At 39.3% G+C, this 20,077-nt stretch overlaps 2 protein-coding genes across 2 annotated transcripts; both read right to left on the bottom strand.

Annotated features, from left to right (window-relative positions):
* Positions 1-5,846: 5,846 nt before the first annotated feature.
* LOC134214065 (origin recognition complex subunit 2) lies at positions 5,847-8,241 on the bottom strand. The gene is made up of 3 exons (XM_062693510.1): positions 7,468-8,241; positions 6,508-7,386; positions 5,847-6,366 (listed from the first exon to the last, which is right to left on the bottom strand). The coding sequence occupies exons 1-3, from the start codon at positions 8,108-8,110 to the stop codon at positions 5,930-5,932; spliced, it is 1,959 nt and encodes a 652-aa protein (XP_062549494.1). The 5' UTR covers positions 8,111-8,241; the 3' UTR covers positions 5,847-5,929.
* A 9,704-nt stretch (positions 8,242-17,945) lies between these two features.
* LOC134214054 (uncharacterized) lies at positions 17,946-19,868 on the bottom strand. Its single transcript, XM_062693499.1, has 3 exons — positions 19,764-19,868; positions 19,348-19,699; positions 17,946-18,944 (listed from the first exon to the last, which is right to left on the bottom strand). Exons 1-3 carry the CDS (start codon positions 19,843-19,845, stop codon positions 18,776-18,778), a joined length of 603 nt encoding a protein of 200 aa, XP_062549483.1. The 5' UTR covers positions 19,846-19,868; the 3' UTR covers positions 17,946-18,775.
* Between the last annotated feature and the right edge of the window lie 209 nt (positions 19,869-20,077).

The raw sequence follows: 20,077 nt of genomic DNA, 5'->3' as shown, positions 1-20,077 counted from the left end.
CCTGGTGCTTCAGGGAAACCAATAATTGATGATAGGCTTGTCATTTAGTGCACACCTAAAACAAACATGCTTATCAGTTTTTTTTTATAACAGAACATTGTTTTATCACAAACCTCGTGCTTAGATTCATAGGGGCGTAACTGCATTAATCCATTGCTCTTCGTCTATGTTTTCTTTCTATCATTGTAGCGAATTGCGGTGGTTTTACGAAGATTTAATGGTTTGGTGTGATAAAGGATGATTGTATCTTGCACCAGACGCACCAATCACGGTTGTAACTGTTGAGTTATTAACGAATATATGATTCTCAGCGCGTTTTATTTTGGTAAAATAAAAATATTTATTTTCAAATTGAAATAATGGTAATTGCATCTATGATTGTACTGCAATCGAATTGAAAGGCGATACTTTAAATATGTAAGGGATCCCCGAAGTAATTTTGCTGTAAGAACATGAGAAAATAAAAGCCGTTTTTCCTTCCCAACATCCACTTTGATCAATATTTTGGAATTTTTCAAAATATATTGTGATGATAATTTATACATTTAAAATAGCATAAATGTAGAAGATTCCAATCGTGATTTGTTTTTTAGATTTTGTAAGATTCGTTATATTTTGATAACTATTCCTGCATTATAAGCAGGAGGTCGAGCGTTCAACCCCAGGTTCGTTTAAACTGAATTTTTATAATTTTTGTTTCGTTTTGTACCAAAACGATCCTTACTGATTTTCCTTTCGCACTAAAAATTCCAAAAACTTACTAAACCTATAGCAAATGTGCATCTAAGTTCAAGCTAATCATCATCAAGTCCTAAGCTAATCCTCATTTCAGTTTTTTTTTCATTTATTTAGTCTACATCTGAATCAACAATTTGACGCCACAATACACGGTTCGAGGCCGCATCACTCCATCCTCGGATGCGCCCCACGCTCGCCAAGTCGTTTTGCACCTGGTCTGCCCACCTCGCTCGCTGCGCTCCACGCCGTCTCGTACCTGCCGGATCGGAAGCGAACACCATCTTTGCAGGGTTGCTGTCCGGCATTCTTGCAACATTCCCTGCCCATCGTACCCTTCCGGCTTTAGCTACCTTCTGGATACTGGGTTCGCCGTAGAGTTGGGCGAGCTCGTGGTTCATTATTCGCCGCCACACACCGTCTTCTTGCACACCGCCAAATATGGTCTTAAGCACCCGTATCTCGAATACTCCAAATGCTTCAAAGTCCTCCTCGAGCATTGTCCATGTTTCATGTCCGTAGAGGACAACCGGTCTTATTAGCGTCTTGTACATGACACATTTGGTGCGATGGCGAATCTTAGTTTCTTCTGGAGCCCCTAGTAGGCCCGACTTCCACAGATGATGCGCCTTTGTATTTCAAAACTAACATTTTTATCAGCCGTTAGCAAGGATCCAAGGTAGACGAATTCCTCGACTACCTCGAAGGTATCCCCGTCTATCGTAACACTGCTTCCCGGGCGGGCCCTGTCGCGCTCGGTTTCACCCACAAGCATGTACTTTGTCTTTGACGCATTCACCACCAGTTCAACTTTTGTTGCTCCACGTTTAGGCGGGTGTACAGTTCTGCCAACTTTGCAAATGTTCGGCCTATAATGTCCATGTCATCCGCGAAACAAATAAATTGACTGGATCTGTCCAAAATCGTACCCCGGCTCTCCGCATGACACCTTCTAGCGCAATGTTGAACAACAGGCACGAAAGTCCATCACCACCAGTCTTAGTCCCTGGCGCGATTTGAACGAGTTGGAGTGTTCGCCCGAAATCTTCACACAGTTTTGCACACCATCCAACGTTGCTTTGATCAGTCTGGTAAGCTTCCCAGGGAAGCTGTTCTCGTCAATAATTTTCCATAGCTCTACGCGGTCTATACTGTCGTATGCCGCCTTGAAATCAACGAACAGATGATGCGTTGGAACCTGGTATTCACGGCATTTTTGAAGGACTTGCCGTACAGTAAAGATCTGGTCCGTTGTCGAGCGGCCGTCAACGAAGCCGGCTTGATAACTTCCCACGAACTCATTCACTGATGGTGACAGACGACGGAAGATGATCTGGGATGAGGTGGGGGCTGGTTGGCTTCTATTGTCGGCTGAACTGATGTAGTCATCTCCTCCGCTGCCTTGACTTTCACTGCCTGTACTCTCAGCGCCATTCAAATGTTCCTCGTAGTGCTGCTTCCACGTTCCACGTTCTGCCGGGTACCTTGTTGCAGCGCGACCGCCCGCGCTGCGTCCTTCTCCTCCAGAATATGTCTGCAATCTTCGTCGACTTCGTCCCATACACCTGACGTTGTTCTCCGCTGCGTCGTTAATGGCTGCTTTGACTGTACTCCAGCAGTCCTCAAGAGGGGCCCCATCGAGCTCACCCTCTTCCGGCAACGCTGCCTCGAGATGCTGCGCGTATGCAGTGGCGACATCAGGTTGCTTCAGTCGCTCTAGGTCGTACCGCGGCGGTCGTCGGTACCGAACATTGTGGCCCGACGGTGACGGATAGTTTTGAGCGCAGTTTAACCATCACCAGATAGTGGTCAGAGTCGATGTTAGCTCCACGATATACCCTGACGTCGATAATGTCGGAGAAGTGCCGTCCATCAATCAGACTGCTCGATTTGTGATTCTATCTGCAGTGGTGATCTCCAGTAGTACCAATACGGGAGGCTGTGTTGGAAGTAGGTGCTGCGAATGGCCATATTCTTGGAGGCGGCGAAATCAATTAGTCGTAGGCCGTTTTCATTCGTCAGCCGGTGAGCGCTGAATTTCCCAATAGTTGAGCACATCGGCGAGTATGCGTGTGCTCCCGATGAAGTTGAGAGATTTGCAGTTCCACGAACCGAGTTTCCAATCGCTAGTCCCTTTTCGTCGCAGTGATCTTCGCCGATGGTTCCGGTCCGTACTCTCTTGTTGATTGTTCGTTGCGTATGTTTTTTTTTTAAAGGCTGGCTTGCAGGGCCTGACACCAAACCCCCTAAATTTCCGGAGGACCATTCCTCCTTATTCCCGGTGGACCATGGTGCACAGTTTCACTTAGAGTCCCTCGCTGGCACTCGGACGATGATCAGCTCACGTTGCTGTGAGCTGATCCTGACATGGAGAACAGATGCTCTGCAAGATTTGCACCTCCAGAGAGGAGCAAATCGCCCCTTCCCTGTCAGCATACGACCATAGTTCCCACGGGGTTGGCTACCCGATCTTCCCTAAGGTTGCTCGTATCCCGGCCAGCACCACGGGGAGGTAGGGATAGGAGTTTCTGGGTAAGAGGCTAAGGACCGCAAGATGGGGTCTATTTTATTCCTTCAGGTACGCGAAGTACCAATGGTACGCTTTACCCAGCATTTGCCGTGCCTAAGCTAATCCAGTGATCGCAATTTTCACTCATTCTCACGAGAAGAGAATGTTCATTCTCGCAGATTTTTGCCTAGAAATCATTCGGGGAAGAAAAACAGGTCTTATGAGTGATAGATAACCATGTTTTGCTCATTTCCAGTGGCGCAAACGATTGATAGAACTTCTCATAGTTTTTAGTAGCGATACTTTTGACTGATATTTAGTAAAATTTCCTTGGGATAAAAAGAGAGAGAAAAGTTAGCGTGCACGATTTTCGTTTCTTTTCTGAGTTCGTTATAAGAGAGTGGGGAGTGAAAGATGGTTTCCGCCACAAACCACGAAAAAAAAATTCCCCCTCGACCCAAAAACGCTTAATTTCGTCTCATCGAAATTGCAACTGAAACTTAAAGTCACTATTTGGTCCCTTTTTTGACAGCTTTGGTCACTAAAGTCACTATTTTGGGCGGCATTTTTCGCTACCAGCCCTGCAGCTGCGAGAGAGAAAGGAACGTTACCCTCGTATGCGAAAGGGCGCATCGAATCCCAATGGCCGTAGTCGAAGGGACAGACACGAGGCAATTATTGTCAAAGCCGATGTACTGAGGGCCATGAGAAGCGATGAAAAACTCGGGCCATGAGAAGCGACAAAAACGCAGAAGGGGGAGATGATTCTCGGTCTGAAGCGGGATGCTGTGTATAAACAGATGACAGAAGAAGTGCTGGGTAATTATTTTTAACTTTATTTCTGTGATTTTTCATTTAGTGAGTATAAGTTCATCATGAGCTGGGCAATGGGGTGCATGTTAAAGCCCTATGCCCAATCGAAGTAGTCCTGAGAAATCAGTGTGGTGTTGACATCCAGGATACCGACAATCCGGTTGAAGAAGGGTCGAGCGGAGACGCATGTTGCCACATTCCAAGTACCCTTGGCTTATGTCAAGAAGGTGCTGGATAAGGCCAAGGCCAACTCAGGCCAGCTTCAAGTGCTTTGATTGAATATTGAAGCAAATCTTCGAGAGATTCCGAAGCTAATTATCGAAGCATTTCGGAGCAACTCGTCGAGGGATTCCAAGGCAAACCTTCGATGTACAGGTCAGCCTCGTTATAAGGTAACTTTTTTTTCGTTTCGTTGCTTTATATAGAATTATATATAGAATTATGAATAGTCAAGTGACCCCGAAGCAATTTGTCGAGAGATTCCGAGGCAAAACGTCGGAAGACTCCGAATTAAATCTTCAAGGGATTCCGAAGCAAATCATCGAAGGATTCTCAAACAAATCGTCAAAGAATTTCGAAGCAAATCTACGAACGATTATGAAACAAATCTTCGAACGACTACGGAGGAATTCCGAAGCAAATAAACGAGAGACTGAAGCAAATCCTGCCTCCATGAATGATAAAGGGCTGACGAAGGGTATCTGTGAGGGTAAGATAATTGTTGCAAAATGGGTAGTGTGTGTTCAGTTGACAGATGCTGTCACCTTCCGTATAATGACGATTTCATGGCATTGGATCAGCCAACAGTAGGCCTTGACTTGGCCTCTTCCTCATCGGACAACCAACGTGCGAACGCAAACGCGACCGAGTCAAGCACCGCAACACCAATGGAGCTATCCACAGGCCGTACAGTATCCCCACATATTCCCAAGGGTATCCCTCAACCATACTGAAAGGAATCCAGGTTGGAATACTTTGATGATTCTGAAAGGAATTCTTCAGAGATTCCAATGGTAATTCTTCTCGGATTCTGATGAGAACCCTTCCTGGATGCTGATGGAAATCTTTCTCACAATTCAGAAACAAGTTCATTTATTTTCCACTCATTTCATTATGATAGGGTGAATATGGGAGATAACTCTTTTGTTTTTGACGTTTTTCAGTAATTCATTATGCTATATGTTGAAAATTGATATCACTGCTAACTAACTTTTCAAATCCTTTTATATTTTTTGTATGAATCCTCTAAAAAAATTGTATGGATCGTCATACATCTCGCAAATTCCTTCCAGACAAGCGTTGCGTAATTTATGGATGTTTCTTTAAATCAAATTGAAATAATATTTTAGATGAATTGTGTTTTCGGACCAGGTGTAAAACAATACCTAATACAATCTTATTACTTCGCTTCAGCGCTTTGTTTGCTAAGTCCCTTCTAACAGCAAGTGACTGATGAATAGCGGACCTACTATCGATTCCCACAACATTGTGGAAGTTGTTGCGACTATGCATTCCAGCTAGCTTTAATCATTTATGGGTGTTCATCCTAACCAAGCTAGATTTCGGTCGACTTCGAAGGCCCACGGTGCAGACGTACCTTAATCTCCACTCCGTCGCTGCGATGAACAAGATCATTGAGACGACGAAAAGCGAGTAGGCAACCGCTTCGGTTGCTGTGGCTCCAGGACGAGAGAAGATTTCCGACTGATAGCTTCGCAATTATATTTTGAGCATCGAGCAGACAATATTCAAGGGACGACTTCTTTCTTACAACAATTGTATTCCTATGTCACACACAAACACATTTAATTACCTTAGCAAAAAGATTGTAACTTTTAACAAACCCTCAATCGTACTTACCTTCCAACGTACCTACTTGTCTTCATTCTCCTCGACAAACTGCTGCAGCAAACCGTGCTCGATCGGAATCAGCAGATTCTCCGCCCCGTCAACGGTCCGCTTCACCCGGACCAGTTTGTGATCGATGAACTCCGTCAGCTGGGCCCTCAGAGCCAGATCCGAACTGACCAGGAATGCCTCCCGGCAGTTAGAATACAGCTCCTTGAACAGCATCCCCGGGTAGTGCGGATTGCCCTTGTTGGCCAGCTGGTATCGCACGATAGCCATAAATATACCGCGTGAATTGGACGTTAAAGATTGGAACACGTTCTTCATCGAGGACAGCGCCAAGGCACCGGAATTTTGCACCAGTAAAGAGTTCTCGAAGGCCGTTTCGTCCGAGTACGGTAGCATCGTCGTGACGTCCCACCAGGAGAAGTTGTAGTAGCTTAGCTTGGATGAATCCCAGACTGTGATAAGAAATGATTTCGAAATAAGGAAATATAATAAGAGTAAGCCAAATATTTTTTTAGAGTTACAGTTGAACGGTAATAAGAGAGATACGGATAAAAACCATAAAAAAACAGATCTTATCCCCTTCCTAAACTTACTCAATGGCGTGTTGATGTGATCTATCGACGCCAGCAGGTGAATGTTGTCGATATTGGCCAAACGAGCCAGAATGTTCTGAGCTTTGCCGTTTCGCAACATGGTTCCGTCCAGATTGTGAACGATCAGGAAAAGGTGCGTGTCCGGCAGGTAGCTAAACTCTTCCTCGATGATGTCCACTAGCTCGTGAAAGTTGGCACTGTGGACATTGAGATCCAATACGTCCCCGGTGATTGCGTCCAAGATGTCTTTGATAGTGAGCGTTGGGAAAAATCCATTCACCACTATGACTGGCTGGTTGGCCAGTACTTTGCGGTGGAAGGATTGCAGAAGGTTCCGCTTGGATCCCAATCCAAATAGGAGGATGTTAAATCCTTCGTTCATGAGGAAGAGCCACTTAGTGAAATGACTTTCGTATTCCTCATGCAGGCCCTGGATGGCTTTCTGGTGCTCCGTGGAACCTCGAAATTCTTTCAACAATCGGAAAAGCTGATCGTGTGGCAGACGGGGAGTGTTTAATCGATCCAAAGTGGAATCTGAGGTGATCACTTTTGATGAACTGTGTGATGTAAAATAGTCATCGCTTTGCAGAACATAATCCAAATTAGACTTCTGACGATTTCGAATTCGACCGCTTACACGCTGACCAGTAGGTGTTGGCGTTGTTGGCAAAGCTTTCACAGGTGTACCAATGCCTATGGATCCTAACTGATTTCGAATAACGGGCCGCTTTGGCTTAGCATCAATTTCATCATCCTCATCGGCTTCCTGATCATCCTCCTCCCCTTCTTCATCATCGTCGTCCTCTGAGGACGGAACAAAATCACTATCACTAGCTGTAAAATCCGAACCAGATTCGTGTTGCACCATTCTTTTGATATCTAAAATAACAAACAAATAATAATATAACATAGAATTTTCCTTTGGATTTGACAGCGAATCCTAGTTCAATAATCAATTACCTTTCTTAAGTTTGGTCCGAACTCGGTGGGGCGTTTTAACCAGTTCCATCTTGCTCTTGCCCCTTCCGGCCGTTGTAGGGGTTTTCGGCGTTCCTACCAGCCTACCACCAATGCTTTTTCGACCTGTTGGTGTAGCAACGGTAGGCGTCCGGTGGACACTAGACGCCAGTACACTCATCGAGCCTCGTTTGCGCGGCGTTTTGAAACCGTACATCTTCTGCCCCTCAACATCCATTCGTTCTTCGAACAATGCCGTCGCCTTGACTTTACCCACCAGATCGTCGATTTGGTCGTCATCGTCTGTAGCCGATTCCGCATGACTGTTATCTTCTTCGGAATCATGCTCCCTGGCTTTATGTCGTGTTGATTTCACGTACCCCTCGGTGTATCGTTTATTGGGTGACCGATGCCGCATCGAGCGTCTAGGGCCATTATTCTGCACTGGTGCTTCTACTTCCTCTATAAATCCATCATTCATATCCTTTGCATCCAAAGAACCATCATTGGTTGCTGTTTGTTTACTTACGGTTTCTTGTTTTCGGTTGCTGCGAGATCTCGGGGAAGATTCCTCCCCAGAACTAAAGACAATCGTCGGCGAATCGGCGACCAACTGGCGAACGTGAGTTGATTTGCGGCGGCTCATTGGAGAAACTATAATCTTGATAATTACTAAGAAAATCTCACAATTATCACCAGTTAAATATGATTAATGCAGTTTAAAATAGTTTAAAATAAATTCCAAATCGTGCTAACTGTTACCGTCATGACCGTCATTACTGCGCTTTGAATATAAACAATCATCCGTCAAGATGATGATTGCGCGCCATTTTTGCTATAAAAACAAATGCTATAAAACACGCTCATTCGAAATTGCCATGAAACAAAAGTGCTGTCCAATGAGCAGCTCGAAGTAGCTCGAAGTTGTTCCCGTCCTTTTCGTTCTTTTTTGTAAACAAACGGGCATAAGCAGGACAGGGAGAAACTTCGAGCAACTTCAAGCTCTCATTGGACAGCACTAAAATATTTATCTTTCAACCTGCTTTAAGAGCATCATTATCGGTCGCAATTGAAAAATATGTGCGAATAATAAAGTTTATTAATGGTATTTTTGAACTACATTATGCGTAAAATAGATTTGGAGTGTTCTAAAAATAATCTTCATAGTCTGGGAGCTGCGGACTCGATCGAATCAAATTTTCAAGATATTTTGCTTGAAACTCGAAAATTTCCTCTCGGTGTTTAATGTACACGTTACGATTTTCTCACAACGAATTATCATTGTGTTTTTCTTTATAGACGAATCCAAGTAAAAATAAGAAGAAGACACATGACGGTGTTAACTTTGACAGATCCTACAGCACAGCATTAGCCTGTGCACGCGGGGATGTCCACCACCCGGGTCGACATGAGACGACATTTCTATCATTTACCTGGGTCTTTGTTTGTAAACATTGGCATTTTTCTTACATGATGTTGAAATAATATTCCAGCAGGTGTTCGGATTCAATAAGAATGCATATTGGAATCATTGGAAAAGCGCGAAAGAAAATTCTGTTGGAATTGTTGAACATTGTAAAGTCGTTTTATTGAATTTGAGTAACAATGTAGATACATGGAATGCAAAAAACGTTGCAAATAATAGTTTTGAAAACTGTGGTAGTTAGTCTTCAATAATTATTTTTGAGTGAATCCTTTTGTATTAAAAGGGCTAAACATATTTATCGCTCGGAGTTATTAAATTCTTGCAATGGTTATTCATGAGGTCGATTATAACTTGGGGTAAACTTCTTCAACTCTGCTTACAGCGCGAACTAGATGCAAGCTTATGGTTAAGCACTGCATAAGAGTTATGCGGATATGAAGAAATTGGCTGTTAATCATATGTTGTCATTCCATAAAAGTAAAAGGTTGTATTAAAGACACGACCGCAAGTTGAACGTTGAATTACTTATTGTTCGATAGTGGATGCGAAATTCAATTATTTTGTGCGGATGGACATAACCGCAATGTAGGCAATTTACTGTAAAAGTGAAATTTGAACACTACCTGTTGAAATTGGATTTTCAATAGTTAAATGCATTGAAACAATTGTTTACAACAATTGTACAAAATCTTAGAGAATTTACTGACCGATTAAAATCAACATCTACAGAATGCGTTGAAAAACGGCTGAGTATTTGGCTCTTACTTTCTGACCTCTTTTCGTGATGGTCCTAAATTTGCATCTTTGGAATGACCCCACCCTTTTCTTACCGAAAGACGTAATTCTACGTCAAATATCATATGCAAAGCTTTGGTCCATAAAGTTATCCAAAATTATAATAATTTAGCCGTTAATAAAACCGTACCAAAATGCTCACCTAGATTAATCTGAATTATTTAGAAACTTCACTTCTTCAAATCAATGTCCTATCCTACGTTATAATGAATACAAGTAATGATAGTTTCAATGTATACGATATACAAGTTTAATCATTAACGTTGCAAATAATTATGTAAATGCTGTGGCTCCATTCTGTTTTCTTGAATAAGTCACATTTTTATCTTTACGTAAATGTTAATAAAAACAACGCATACATGCTAAATCAAAGTATTTTCAAATTCAGATATGAGTAATAGATTTATAATACATATCTAGAGTGCTTTGAGAATAGGTCGTATGTGCAAAAGAGAGTCTCTCTTTGCCTCCATTCTCTTTCGATTATTACAGATCTATAATAAAGTTTACTTCAGATTTCTTAGCAGATATTTAAAGATTATAGCTTTGTCTAGCGTTCTGAAGTGAAAATGTGGCAAAATATGCAAAACTAGCTTATGTACAAGCGAAAGAGAGCGTGAACAAAGAGAGCCTCTTTTTGCACATACGACCTATTCTCAAAGCAATTTAGAAATATGTATAATGGATGCTATCTTTTGAACAGCTCACTGAGAATTAGGCTCGGAATCAGGTTGAGTGCATAATTGTTCTTTGCAAAAAGCATCCCATGTTATCACATCCTGGCTATAACCTTTATTTCTTGGAAAAAGGATCTTTAACATCATATGTGTTATTCCCAGTCAAATTCGAATATATGAACTTTGACATCAAGCCATACTATGTTATAATATAGCTCGTAGTCTTAACCCTCTTTTTCCCACGACTTTTTTCATAGATTTCAATAGGAAGGAATCTTCTTTGGAAAAAATGCTAGAACAAAAGTTATTTGGCATAGCTAAAATTAGTGGAAAACGAAAAAAAAGTTTTTGATTGTAAATCAATAGTTACGTGATTGTTTTCAATAGTTTCCCTATTTTTACTTAAAATTGATTATATTTGCAGTCTAATAAAACCAAAAAGTTGTGCCAAATACTGCTTTTTGATGTTGAAATAATTCGATGAATTGTGGAATGTGCAAAATTTGATGGAGCTCTACAGCTACCATGGGAAGGAAAGGGTTAACTGGATAGAATATTGAAGGCCTCAATACGAGTTAGTATTACTCGACCCTATAGAGGCCATCTCCGAGTCTTGTTCTTGACTCTACTTGAAAAATTCGTATTTTTACCATACGTACCATTTCGTACCATTTAAAAGCCCAAAATTGAAAGAAATTAAGATCAATATTAATTTGGAAATTCTGCTATACAGAAAAGTTCATTCAAAACCTTGTAGATAAATAATTGTTTTAAAACTGGTTCGACTTTGGTCATCCGTTACGAGGATGCGCAAGATCAGAATTTATGTGAAAACTTACATAGACCTTTATGATTATTAGATTTTTCAAACAAAATGGATGCTTGTTTTGAACACTTCAATGAGAATAAGTTTGGCCGCTTCGATATAGTTAATATGTTCAATGCAAGAAGCAGAAGCAGTCTTATACATCTAGGAACATTAAATGCTAAAAACATCAATAAATTATCAAAGCCCTATTAAATGTAGTTTAAATTACATTGAATGTTCCACAAGTTCAATAGCATTTAGTTTCGCGCTTCTCCAATGATTCCAATATGCATTCTTATTGCCTGTTAGAATCTTATTTCAACATCATATAAGAAAAACTGCTAATGTTTACAAACAAAGTCCCAGGTAAATGATAGAAATGTCATCTCATGTCGACCCAGGTGGTCGACATCCCCGCGTGCACAGGCTAATAGGGAGATCATTTTAAAATGCTTATAATAAATTCTAGACAAAATGTAATTAAAATCTGATTGATTTACGGTACGGAAAAAGTTCTAAATTACATATCTGGAAGCTTATCTAAATTTTTTGAATATTTTCCAAAAATGTATCTATCATACAGTTTGAAACTTTTTCCGTATCATACATCAATCAGATTTTAATTACATTTTGTCTAGAATTTTTTATAAGCATTTTAAAATGATCTCCTATGCTGTGCTGTAGGATCTGTCAAAGTTAACACCGTCGTGTGTCTTCTTCTTATTTTTACTTGGATTCGTCTATAAAATTTATTAAAAAGATTTCGTTAATTTACTGCCTTGTATTAATTAACGTGTCGAATGTTAAATTAATTCATACCCTCCACTTACATTGAATCCGTCGATATATTTAAAATGACGCCAGAAAATTGAAATTTGTTCAAAATGAGCTATATTTAGTATGAGTCGATTTATACGTGTACTCTCTCGGCTGTGCTCAAAATGCACAAAACCTCTCTCGATGCGATGGATACTTTTTGACAGCTTGCTTTGGAGATTCGTTGACACTCGTTTTGACTCTATCCGCAGCTCCCAGTTCATAGTGTCAAACAGTACACTGACAAAAATCCAATCACGTCCATTATGTGTGGCACACATAAATTTTGACTATAGCATTTCCCACATAACGGCTATGTGAATTTGCATAGCATATACATATGTGGAAACACACATAACCCTTAGAGCACCTCCACGGGAGACCCCATCTGGGTCCCTATCGCTATTTCCGGGCCCTATATAGGGACCCACTTCTACACCGGTAGTATCTAAACGGGAATGTAAAATAAGAACGCAACTCAAAATTAGCCGTGAGTTTCCAAATTTAGCGCCCCATACTGGGTTGCTAAATTTCTATACAGGGTTGCTGTTCTGTGAAACGTCACTTTAGTATTGATAAAAAATTGTTTATCTTTTTCAGAAAAATTTCGGCGGGTGTAATTAAATATCAAGGCAAATAAAAGTATTTACAGCAACAGATCAGGAGATAATGAGGAGCGATACACACCGGCGTCCGGTAGATCTCACAATATCCATGGATTTTCCGTGAAAGAAAATTCTTCTGTTTTGTTCGTTTTGTTGCAAGTTGTTCAACGAGGAGGTCTTCCAGGAATCCCTAAGATTTTAATAATTGTTCAGTATGTTTTTCAAGGAGTTCCTCCAGAAAATCTACCGCAAGTTTCTTTTTTCTGTCGTTCGTCATACAGGAACTGTTCCGATCATGAAGATCACTGAACATATATTCATCTCATCGCAAAACAAAGAAAAACGGCACCAATTTCGGGGCTGCTTTTTGCTCGGCTTTTTGTAAACATAATAAATAAAGAGAAATAAATCTAATACCTTTCCATAGCTTTGTTTTTGGGTGAATATCGGGGCCATGAGATAAAATCCAGGAGCAGTTCCCCTACATGATTTGCTTTGAAAATTCATCTAGGATCCCTGGAAGATTTCTCCGGAAGTTCCCCCAGCAATCATTGAGTTCTTGAGAAGGAATAACTTTAAAAAATGAAAAAAATGCTTGATATATTATATTTAAGTACTATGGCGGGTCTTCAGTTAGCTTTGCGAGCAAAAGCATAGGATTAATCCCAGTTGGCCTTCCGGAGATGGTGAGTTCTATTCCCGATTCGGCCAAGTATTTTTTCGAGTGGGCTTCCTGGGCATAGTGTATCCATTGTGCTTGTTACACAAAATACCATACTCATGAAAAAGCGGGCATAGAAAAAGTTTCAATTAATAACTAAGGAAATGCTCATAAAATACTAGTTGGAATGTAGAGCCATTGAAGAAGAAGATGACTATTTTTAGCCACGCCCGGTGAGAACTCAATATGTTCATGAAGTCGCTATTATCTAAAATAGAGACCACCGGTGGAAAGATGGGACGCTATCCTAAAATAGCACTCGGGAAGGAGTGCTATTATAAGAATAGCGATGAGGACTCCCGTGGAGGTGCTCTTATTAACTGATAACCTTTATGTGGATTCTCTTATAGCGGGTGGTTATTAACGCACACATAAAATTTATTTGTAAATTTCTTTAGATTTTGCCAATAAAAATGTGTGGAATTTTATAAGTGTACAGTGACCGGTTGATTTTTACGCTCCGAAAAGCCGCCATAACCGAGCGTGGAAAGCTGCACGGAACCGCGAAACAACTCAATTTACGGTTCCTTTCACTCAAATCCGCCCTTGCGTGGGAGAAGCCAAAAATAAGTAAAATGCGAAAAAATCCATTGAGTACTTTGCCTTTACTCCCGTGTTGAATTTTCCACTTTGAAGTTTCACCAACTTTAATTTATATTTTTTTCACTCACCCGAGCCTATGGTGAAAACAATTCAAATTTGGCTTGTTCCACGAAACAGCACACATTGGGTCGATGCTGCTCTCTTTGTTTATAATAACATTCAAAAGAGAGAGAGAGAAAACTACCTACTATTGAGTTGTAAAATTTGAACTTCGAACTCAAAGTTGAGTTCCTAAAACTTTTTTTATGTTCTTTATTTTTCTGTCTGGATAACCCTGCTCGCAGAACAAGATTACTTTTGACAGATATTGAATCATTTTTGATAGATATTTTGTTGGTCATGCTGGGTAGCACCAACCATTCTTGTGATCGGAGGATTTCGTAATTTCCGAACTGTCACTTTTAATTTTAATTTGATTATAATTTGCGAATCGGACCAAAGCCTTATCCAGCTTTCCACGCTCGGTAATGGCGGCTTGTCGGTGTTTTTTTTTTACAAGGGAGAATGCATTTACACACTAACCCAGTACACGTGCATTGTAGTTGCCAAACTACCACACGGAAGTGTACTGGAGTATCGGACTCGACCATACCGGTAATACCGACTAAACTCCCTTGGGCTCCACCATCGTATCCCCCAGGAACTACCTCCCAGTAGAGTCCTATAAGTAACGTCAAGTGTTACGTTTGACAGGTCTCCTGCTCGTTTGGAATGCGCATTTGTATGAAACTGACAGGCGATTCTGTTCCAATTCTGACACTTGACGACACTGTTATTATACACGAAAAAATCGTCATAATGATTGTATTTGGCAAAACTTATACATTTTCGCCATTGCGTTATCGATATGAACCATATGAGTTATGGTAATGAAGATTATTAGCATCACCTTAACGTTTTCATAACATGAAACTTATACTTTTCATGCTATATGCGAATGTTTAATATAAGGCTACAAATAATATGGATTCAAATGTGTAATAAATAGTATTAAAATAATTATGATAACTATATAAGATACTCATATAGATTTCATTAAAACGGTTTATGTATGTTGCATATAGTAATTTTTTCTTATTTTTGGAGAATAAAAACTAAAAGTACAGTTTTCTAATACTGTAGTATTTATTAATTTTTACTCATTTATATCACATACATTATTTATTTAACAAATACATAGTGACTTACTTAGCTAAAGATCCATTGTGTTAAAATCATGTTTTTTTCTGAAATACCACTTATTATTTATATTGTGTGACTTTACAGGAGGACCGTCAATAGTATCAATTTTATGAATTCCATATATATTGCTTTTATCAATAATTTCATTAGCAAGAAAATGTTCGTTATATTTTCCCACTGTCCATTTTAAACCTACTAAGAATACGATTCCACTTGAAAATAGTATATCAATTATTTCCCACAAGTCAACATTCAGATGTTCAGTAATAGTAAAGAATGTACCGGTCTTAAACACTGTACCTTTGTACTTAACCTGTGTGGCATCCTGGACATTTTCATGTGTTAGAATTGCATATGGTCGTGGTAGATATTTCATGTAATCCTTATTTTCTAAATCACACTTATTGAAGGAACCTTCCAGACAGCTATTAAAAAACGTTTTATGAAATAGATCGTGGCTAAATTGAAGAGCGGCTTTCGTGCATAGGGTAAGGCATATGTTTTTTCTAGATGAAATAACACCTGCGTACTCCTTGAAAGATTTATGTTTTGCTTCATATCGATAATTCATCAAAGAACTTACGCTCCCGCTAGAATGTATTACTGAACTATAATGACACAGAAAATGTTGCTTTGGCTTCAGATGCAGGTTGAACAAAGATTGATACTGTTTATGATGTTCAGCACATAAATATCGTAATTCATCTAAGTCCTTGTCGTTGAACAATGGCATTAAAATTTTATCAGTAATTTTGACAAGAATTCTACTAAATTCCCACACTGAATCACCCTCTGGAACGTAAGGACTCATGATAAAAGTAAAGTAATGAACAAACGATTTTAATTCACTTGCAGTGGCCCTGATCACGACAGATTTGGTTTTAGTTTGAGGCATAAAGACTTCAGTTAAATCCGGCATTCTGCAAAAGGGATGTGTCCAACGCTATTTTACTTATCATAGATTTTTGAATGTTGAATGATTGAAGAGTAATGAATTCGAGTCGAGTCGAGTCAAGTACAAGACACTGAAGACGGCCTTACTGTTGAGGTCGAAATACGTATCTGTCAGGATACAATTAAGTGGTGGAATTCAATGGGATTGTTTAAACTCGCCTTATGACAGGAGTAATGAATTGTTTTTGATAAATGCAATAATTTAACACCGCAGTGAGTCCCATTGTGCATATTCCACCACTAAAAAGTCATGCATTGCATCAGCGTACAAGTTCTCAACAACGTGAAACGAGGGTACACTCAGAAATAGAACAATATTAAAATAGATTTGAAATTATACAATTTTCCAATTTTTGAAAGTTATACAAAGCATAGTTTAAATAGTATACTACCAATTATAATAATGTATACTATGATAGAATAGCGTGAATTTATTGACGTCTTGCATTAATTGTGTTGAACAAGATGGCACCGCATTTCAGCGTGACCAATTTAGTAGAAGAGCGAAGAATTTTAATTATTATTTGAACAGAATCATAATATTACAGACAAAAATGTAAGTATATATTTAATTGATATAAACTCAGTCGTTATAGATATTTTAAAATATTCCTCATTTTGCAGGATAACCGCACTGGGTGTTTTTAATGTTTGTGAACAAAGTCATGGACAAGTCTTTCCTGATAAGAAAATTATTTTGAGCTTTTTAGTGGAATGTCTTCACTTGTCATAAGACGAGTTTATACCATCCATTAATTCCACCATTTAACTGTATCTTGACAGATACGTATTTCGACCTCAACAGTAAGGCCGTCTTCAGTGTCTCGTACTTGACTCGACAAGTCGAGTCAAGTACGAGACACTGAAGACGGCCTTACTGTTGAGGTCGAAATACGTATCTGTCAAGATACAATTAAGTGGTGGAATTCAATGGGATGGTATAAACTCGTCTTATGACAAGTGAGGCAAGTCTTTCCTGTTCATGGACACAGCCGACATGCTGTCGCGAATATCACGTAAAATGCACGACTTCCGCACTTTCATGCCCCACCGTCAATGACCTGAAAACGGATCGTACCACCGGATCTGAATGTGCGCCAGAATGCAGCGTTAATTCAACATCAAATAGTGTTTGCTTGGTATGAAAATTTCGTCGGAAGGCAAAGACCGGCGAAGGCAAGGCAAATCACACTTGAAGATTACCATACAAGCACCTTCTGATTCATGGCCACAACGCCAACATTCCGGATATCTTGGCAGAAGTACATACACTTTCTATCTATTGCTGGGAAAGCATTCTCGATGAAGAAACTCCAAGCACTGAATCCTCGACTGAATCCAGCTGCACGTATCCACTTTTGGTTCAGCGAGTTAGTGAGGTTACGGCTCTGCATCCACATCCAGACAACGGTAAAATGCTGAAAGTGTAGGTACCTCAGGTCCTGGTAGAGTGCGACGCCTTCATTGCATTATTGATGTTATACATTTCAATTTCACCGATCAAAAATCATGGGTTTAAATAAAGATAATAATCAATATACTTCTATTGTGATTTTCATTTCAATTATTGCGATAAAAGTAGATGAATAAAAACAAATGAACATAACCTACAAATCATTGCCATTTCCAAAATAAACTAACCAGTCATATACCTAACTTATACTACATAACGATTTTCTCAAAGTTATACTATCTCAGCATGGTCGTATCGAATACGAGTTTGGGGTCAACCAGGCGAATAGCCATTTAGAGTGACTTTTAAACTATTTAGTATTAATTTATTTCAGAGTGTAGTTGATTAAAAATTGATGGTCCTCTAACTCCTGTCTCTGATGGCCGATTTTTTACATCATTGTTATAAACCTCTACTGTTCGAATATAGTCAGGTAGTTCTTCTGTATCACTTTGGCATTGATCACGTGATCGTGAGCAAAATCTGCAATAGAAATTTGCGCTGAAAGTCATGAATTGATGCATCTGGTGAACACCAAGATTGTCGCCCTGTACTATTGATAAGACAAACCTCACTCTAATTGTTTCACCTGCCACTTCAAACTCAGTTCCTTTTCTTCAAGAGATTTAAATATTTGAATGACTTCGTTATACAGCTTACTGGATCCAACATCATTTATCTCTACTTTTTTAATCATAGCAGCCACGAAAATGTTGCATAACTTTGATCGGTATTCGTCAGGAATGGTAGGTATCGAATAATAAATCCCACAAATTACGTGTTTTTTATTATGTGAACTTAAACAGTCGTTGACTTCGAATTCGTCGGAGTATAAGGAAATAGGAATCAATATTTCGCCAGGATATCTTTGTTTGACGGTTTTCCAAATGTTAGCATTGACAATATTGCTTATTGACGACTGTTTCTCGAGGGAAATAGTATTAGTTACAACCTTTTGTAATATTCCATCGCAATCAAAATACGCCTTCAGCTGATGTTCTATATCCATTAATACAATGTGACCTTTGACAATTTCATCATTTTTACATTGAGTAGGTTTACAAAAATCTTTTTGGTTTTCAATAGCAATAGTTTTAGGAAACCGAAAAATTCCTAGATTTTCGATGTATTTCAGGAATTTGTAATCTGTATCGATGAAATCAAAAGGTTGTTTGAGACGATCTAAATACTTGCGTAGTTCGAATTTAGTTTGCGCGTTTTCATCACCGGTCAAAACTTTGTCTAAAACATCTTCTAACTTTAGGACAATATCAGTGTTTAATTGGCTTGTTTTTTTGGATGGTCGTTACATCACTTCTATGGATATTAGTTTCGTTATGTAGTTCTAATGTGAAAGCAACGGCAGCACGATTTATATGCTCCAGATTATTAGGCAGAGCTGGTGATGATATGGTTCGTGAAGAATTCGGTTCAATCGAGCTGCAATCGGAATGTGATTTGTCATTTGAAGTGTTAACAACTAGATCGTTATCGAACAGAGCAGTATTTGGGTTTTTTGTTAAGACATTTATACCATTAGAACGTGCATCTGGTACCGGAGTAGTATCATGCCGTAGACAATGACGTTTGAATGCATACCAATTAGAGGTTTTTTGTATGCAATTAGGATACGTACAAACATAACGATAATAAACAGGAATTTTGTGACTAGTCGTAAGATGCTTAATGTAGTTAGTACTAAAAGTAAAAACTTCTTCACAAGAGTGAATAAAGCAAGCAAACATGTTTAACAAGACAGATAATCCTTCAAATTGTTAATACATTCGTATTGCTCCTCAACTGAATATCGTAGAAATATGTTGAGATGAAAATCCAAACTAGCCTCGATATACGGGAGTGTTCCAATCCGAAGACTGCACTGCATTTAAGTAAAACATCGATAGCTCTGATCAAAGTGTTGAACCGGTACGTAAAATTCTTGTAGCGCACTTGAAACTCTCCGTCCAGAGAGGTCACGTTTTCGCCAATCGCTATTAATTTCGGAACCGGTTGAAATCCATGCTTGGTGTACTCTTCCATAAACTTGTCCAACGTGGCAGATGCGTCGTCATCTGTAGCTGCGAATAGAATCACGTCTTCTTGGGCAACTAGAACCGATGGCTTGAATATTCGGGTTACCTTTGTAGGCTTCAAAACGTTGTTAAGCAACAACAGTATCGAACAGTGCTTGGAGTCTAAAAGTAAGAGTTTAACAGATTCTCATTAATATTGTCATTCTGAAAAACAAAAATTACTCACTTATATCAGTATCAGCATTCTTCAAACAATCCAGAATGCTTTTTGAAATTTCATCCTTGTACGGCCGATCCAAGTATTGCATTAATTTGGGAAACGCATTATTCCATTTTTGACACCATCAGTATTACCATACATCAAACGGAAGTCTATGTCGATCTGGAAAAAATATTAATGGATTATTAGAGTTAAATTATATATGTAACGTTAAAAGTGAGAATTTTCCTCGTAACGCTATTTATTTGAGAAATTTCTAAAATTTATTAAATTTACAACTCATCGACGAAGGATTTGTTTTTCAGTTGCCTTGTCCTTAA

The sequence above is a fragment of the Armigeres subalbatus genome, chromosome 1 (assembly GCF_024139115.2).
Source record: "Armigeres subalbatus isolate Guangzhou_Male chromosome 1, GZ_Asu_2, whole genome shotgun sequence".
Classification (NCBI taxonomy): domain Eukaryota; kingdom Metazoa; phylum Arthropoda; class Insecta; order Diptera; family Culicidae; genus Armigeres; species Armigeres subalbatus.
Note: the sequence above shows the minus strand (reverse complement) of the source record. Positions and strands in the feature narration are given on the sequence as shown.

What these genes read in the sequence shown, in the direction of transcription:
- LOC134214054 (XM_062693499.1), bottom strand. Translation starts at nt 19,845, where the DNA reads ATGCAATACTTGGATCGGCCGTACAAGGATGAAATTTCAAAAAGCATT. An exon ending in GAATGCTGATACTGATATAA is followed by an intron (nt 19,700 to 19,763) that starts GTGAGTAATTTT and finishes TCTTACTTTTAG; the next exon opens with ACTCCAAGCACTGTTCGATA. An exon ending in GAACACTCCCGTATATCGAG is followed by an intron (nt 18,945 to 19,347) that starts GCTAGTTTGGAT and finishes TTCCGATTGCAG; the next exon opens with CTCGATTGAACCGAATTCTT.
- LOC134214065 (XM_062693510.1), bottom strand. Translation starts at nt 8,110, where the DNA reads ATGAGCCGCCGCAAATCAACTCACGTTCGCCAGTTGGTCGCCGATTCG. An exon ending in TCGGACCAAACTTAAGAAAG is followed by an intron (nt 7,387 to 7,467) that starts GTAATTGATTAT and finishes TTGTTATTTTAG; the next exon opens with ATATCAAAAGAATGGTGCAA. An exon ending in TCACATCAACACGCCATTGA is followed by an intron (nt 6,367 to 6,507) that starts GTAAGTTTAGGA and finishes TTCTTATCACAG; the next exon opens with TCTGGGATTCATCCAAGCTA.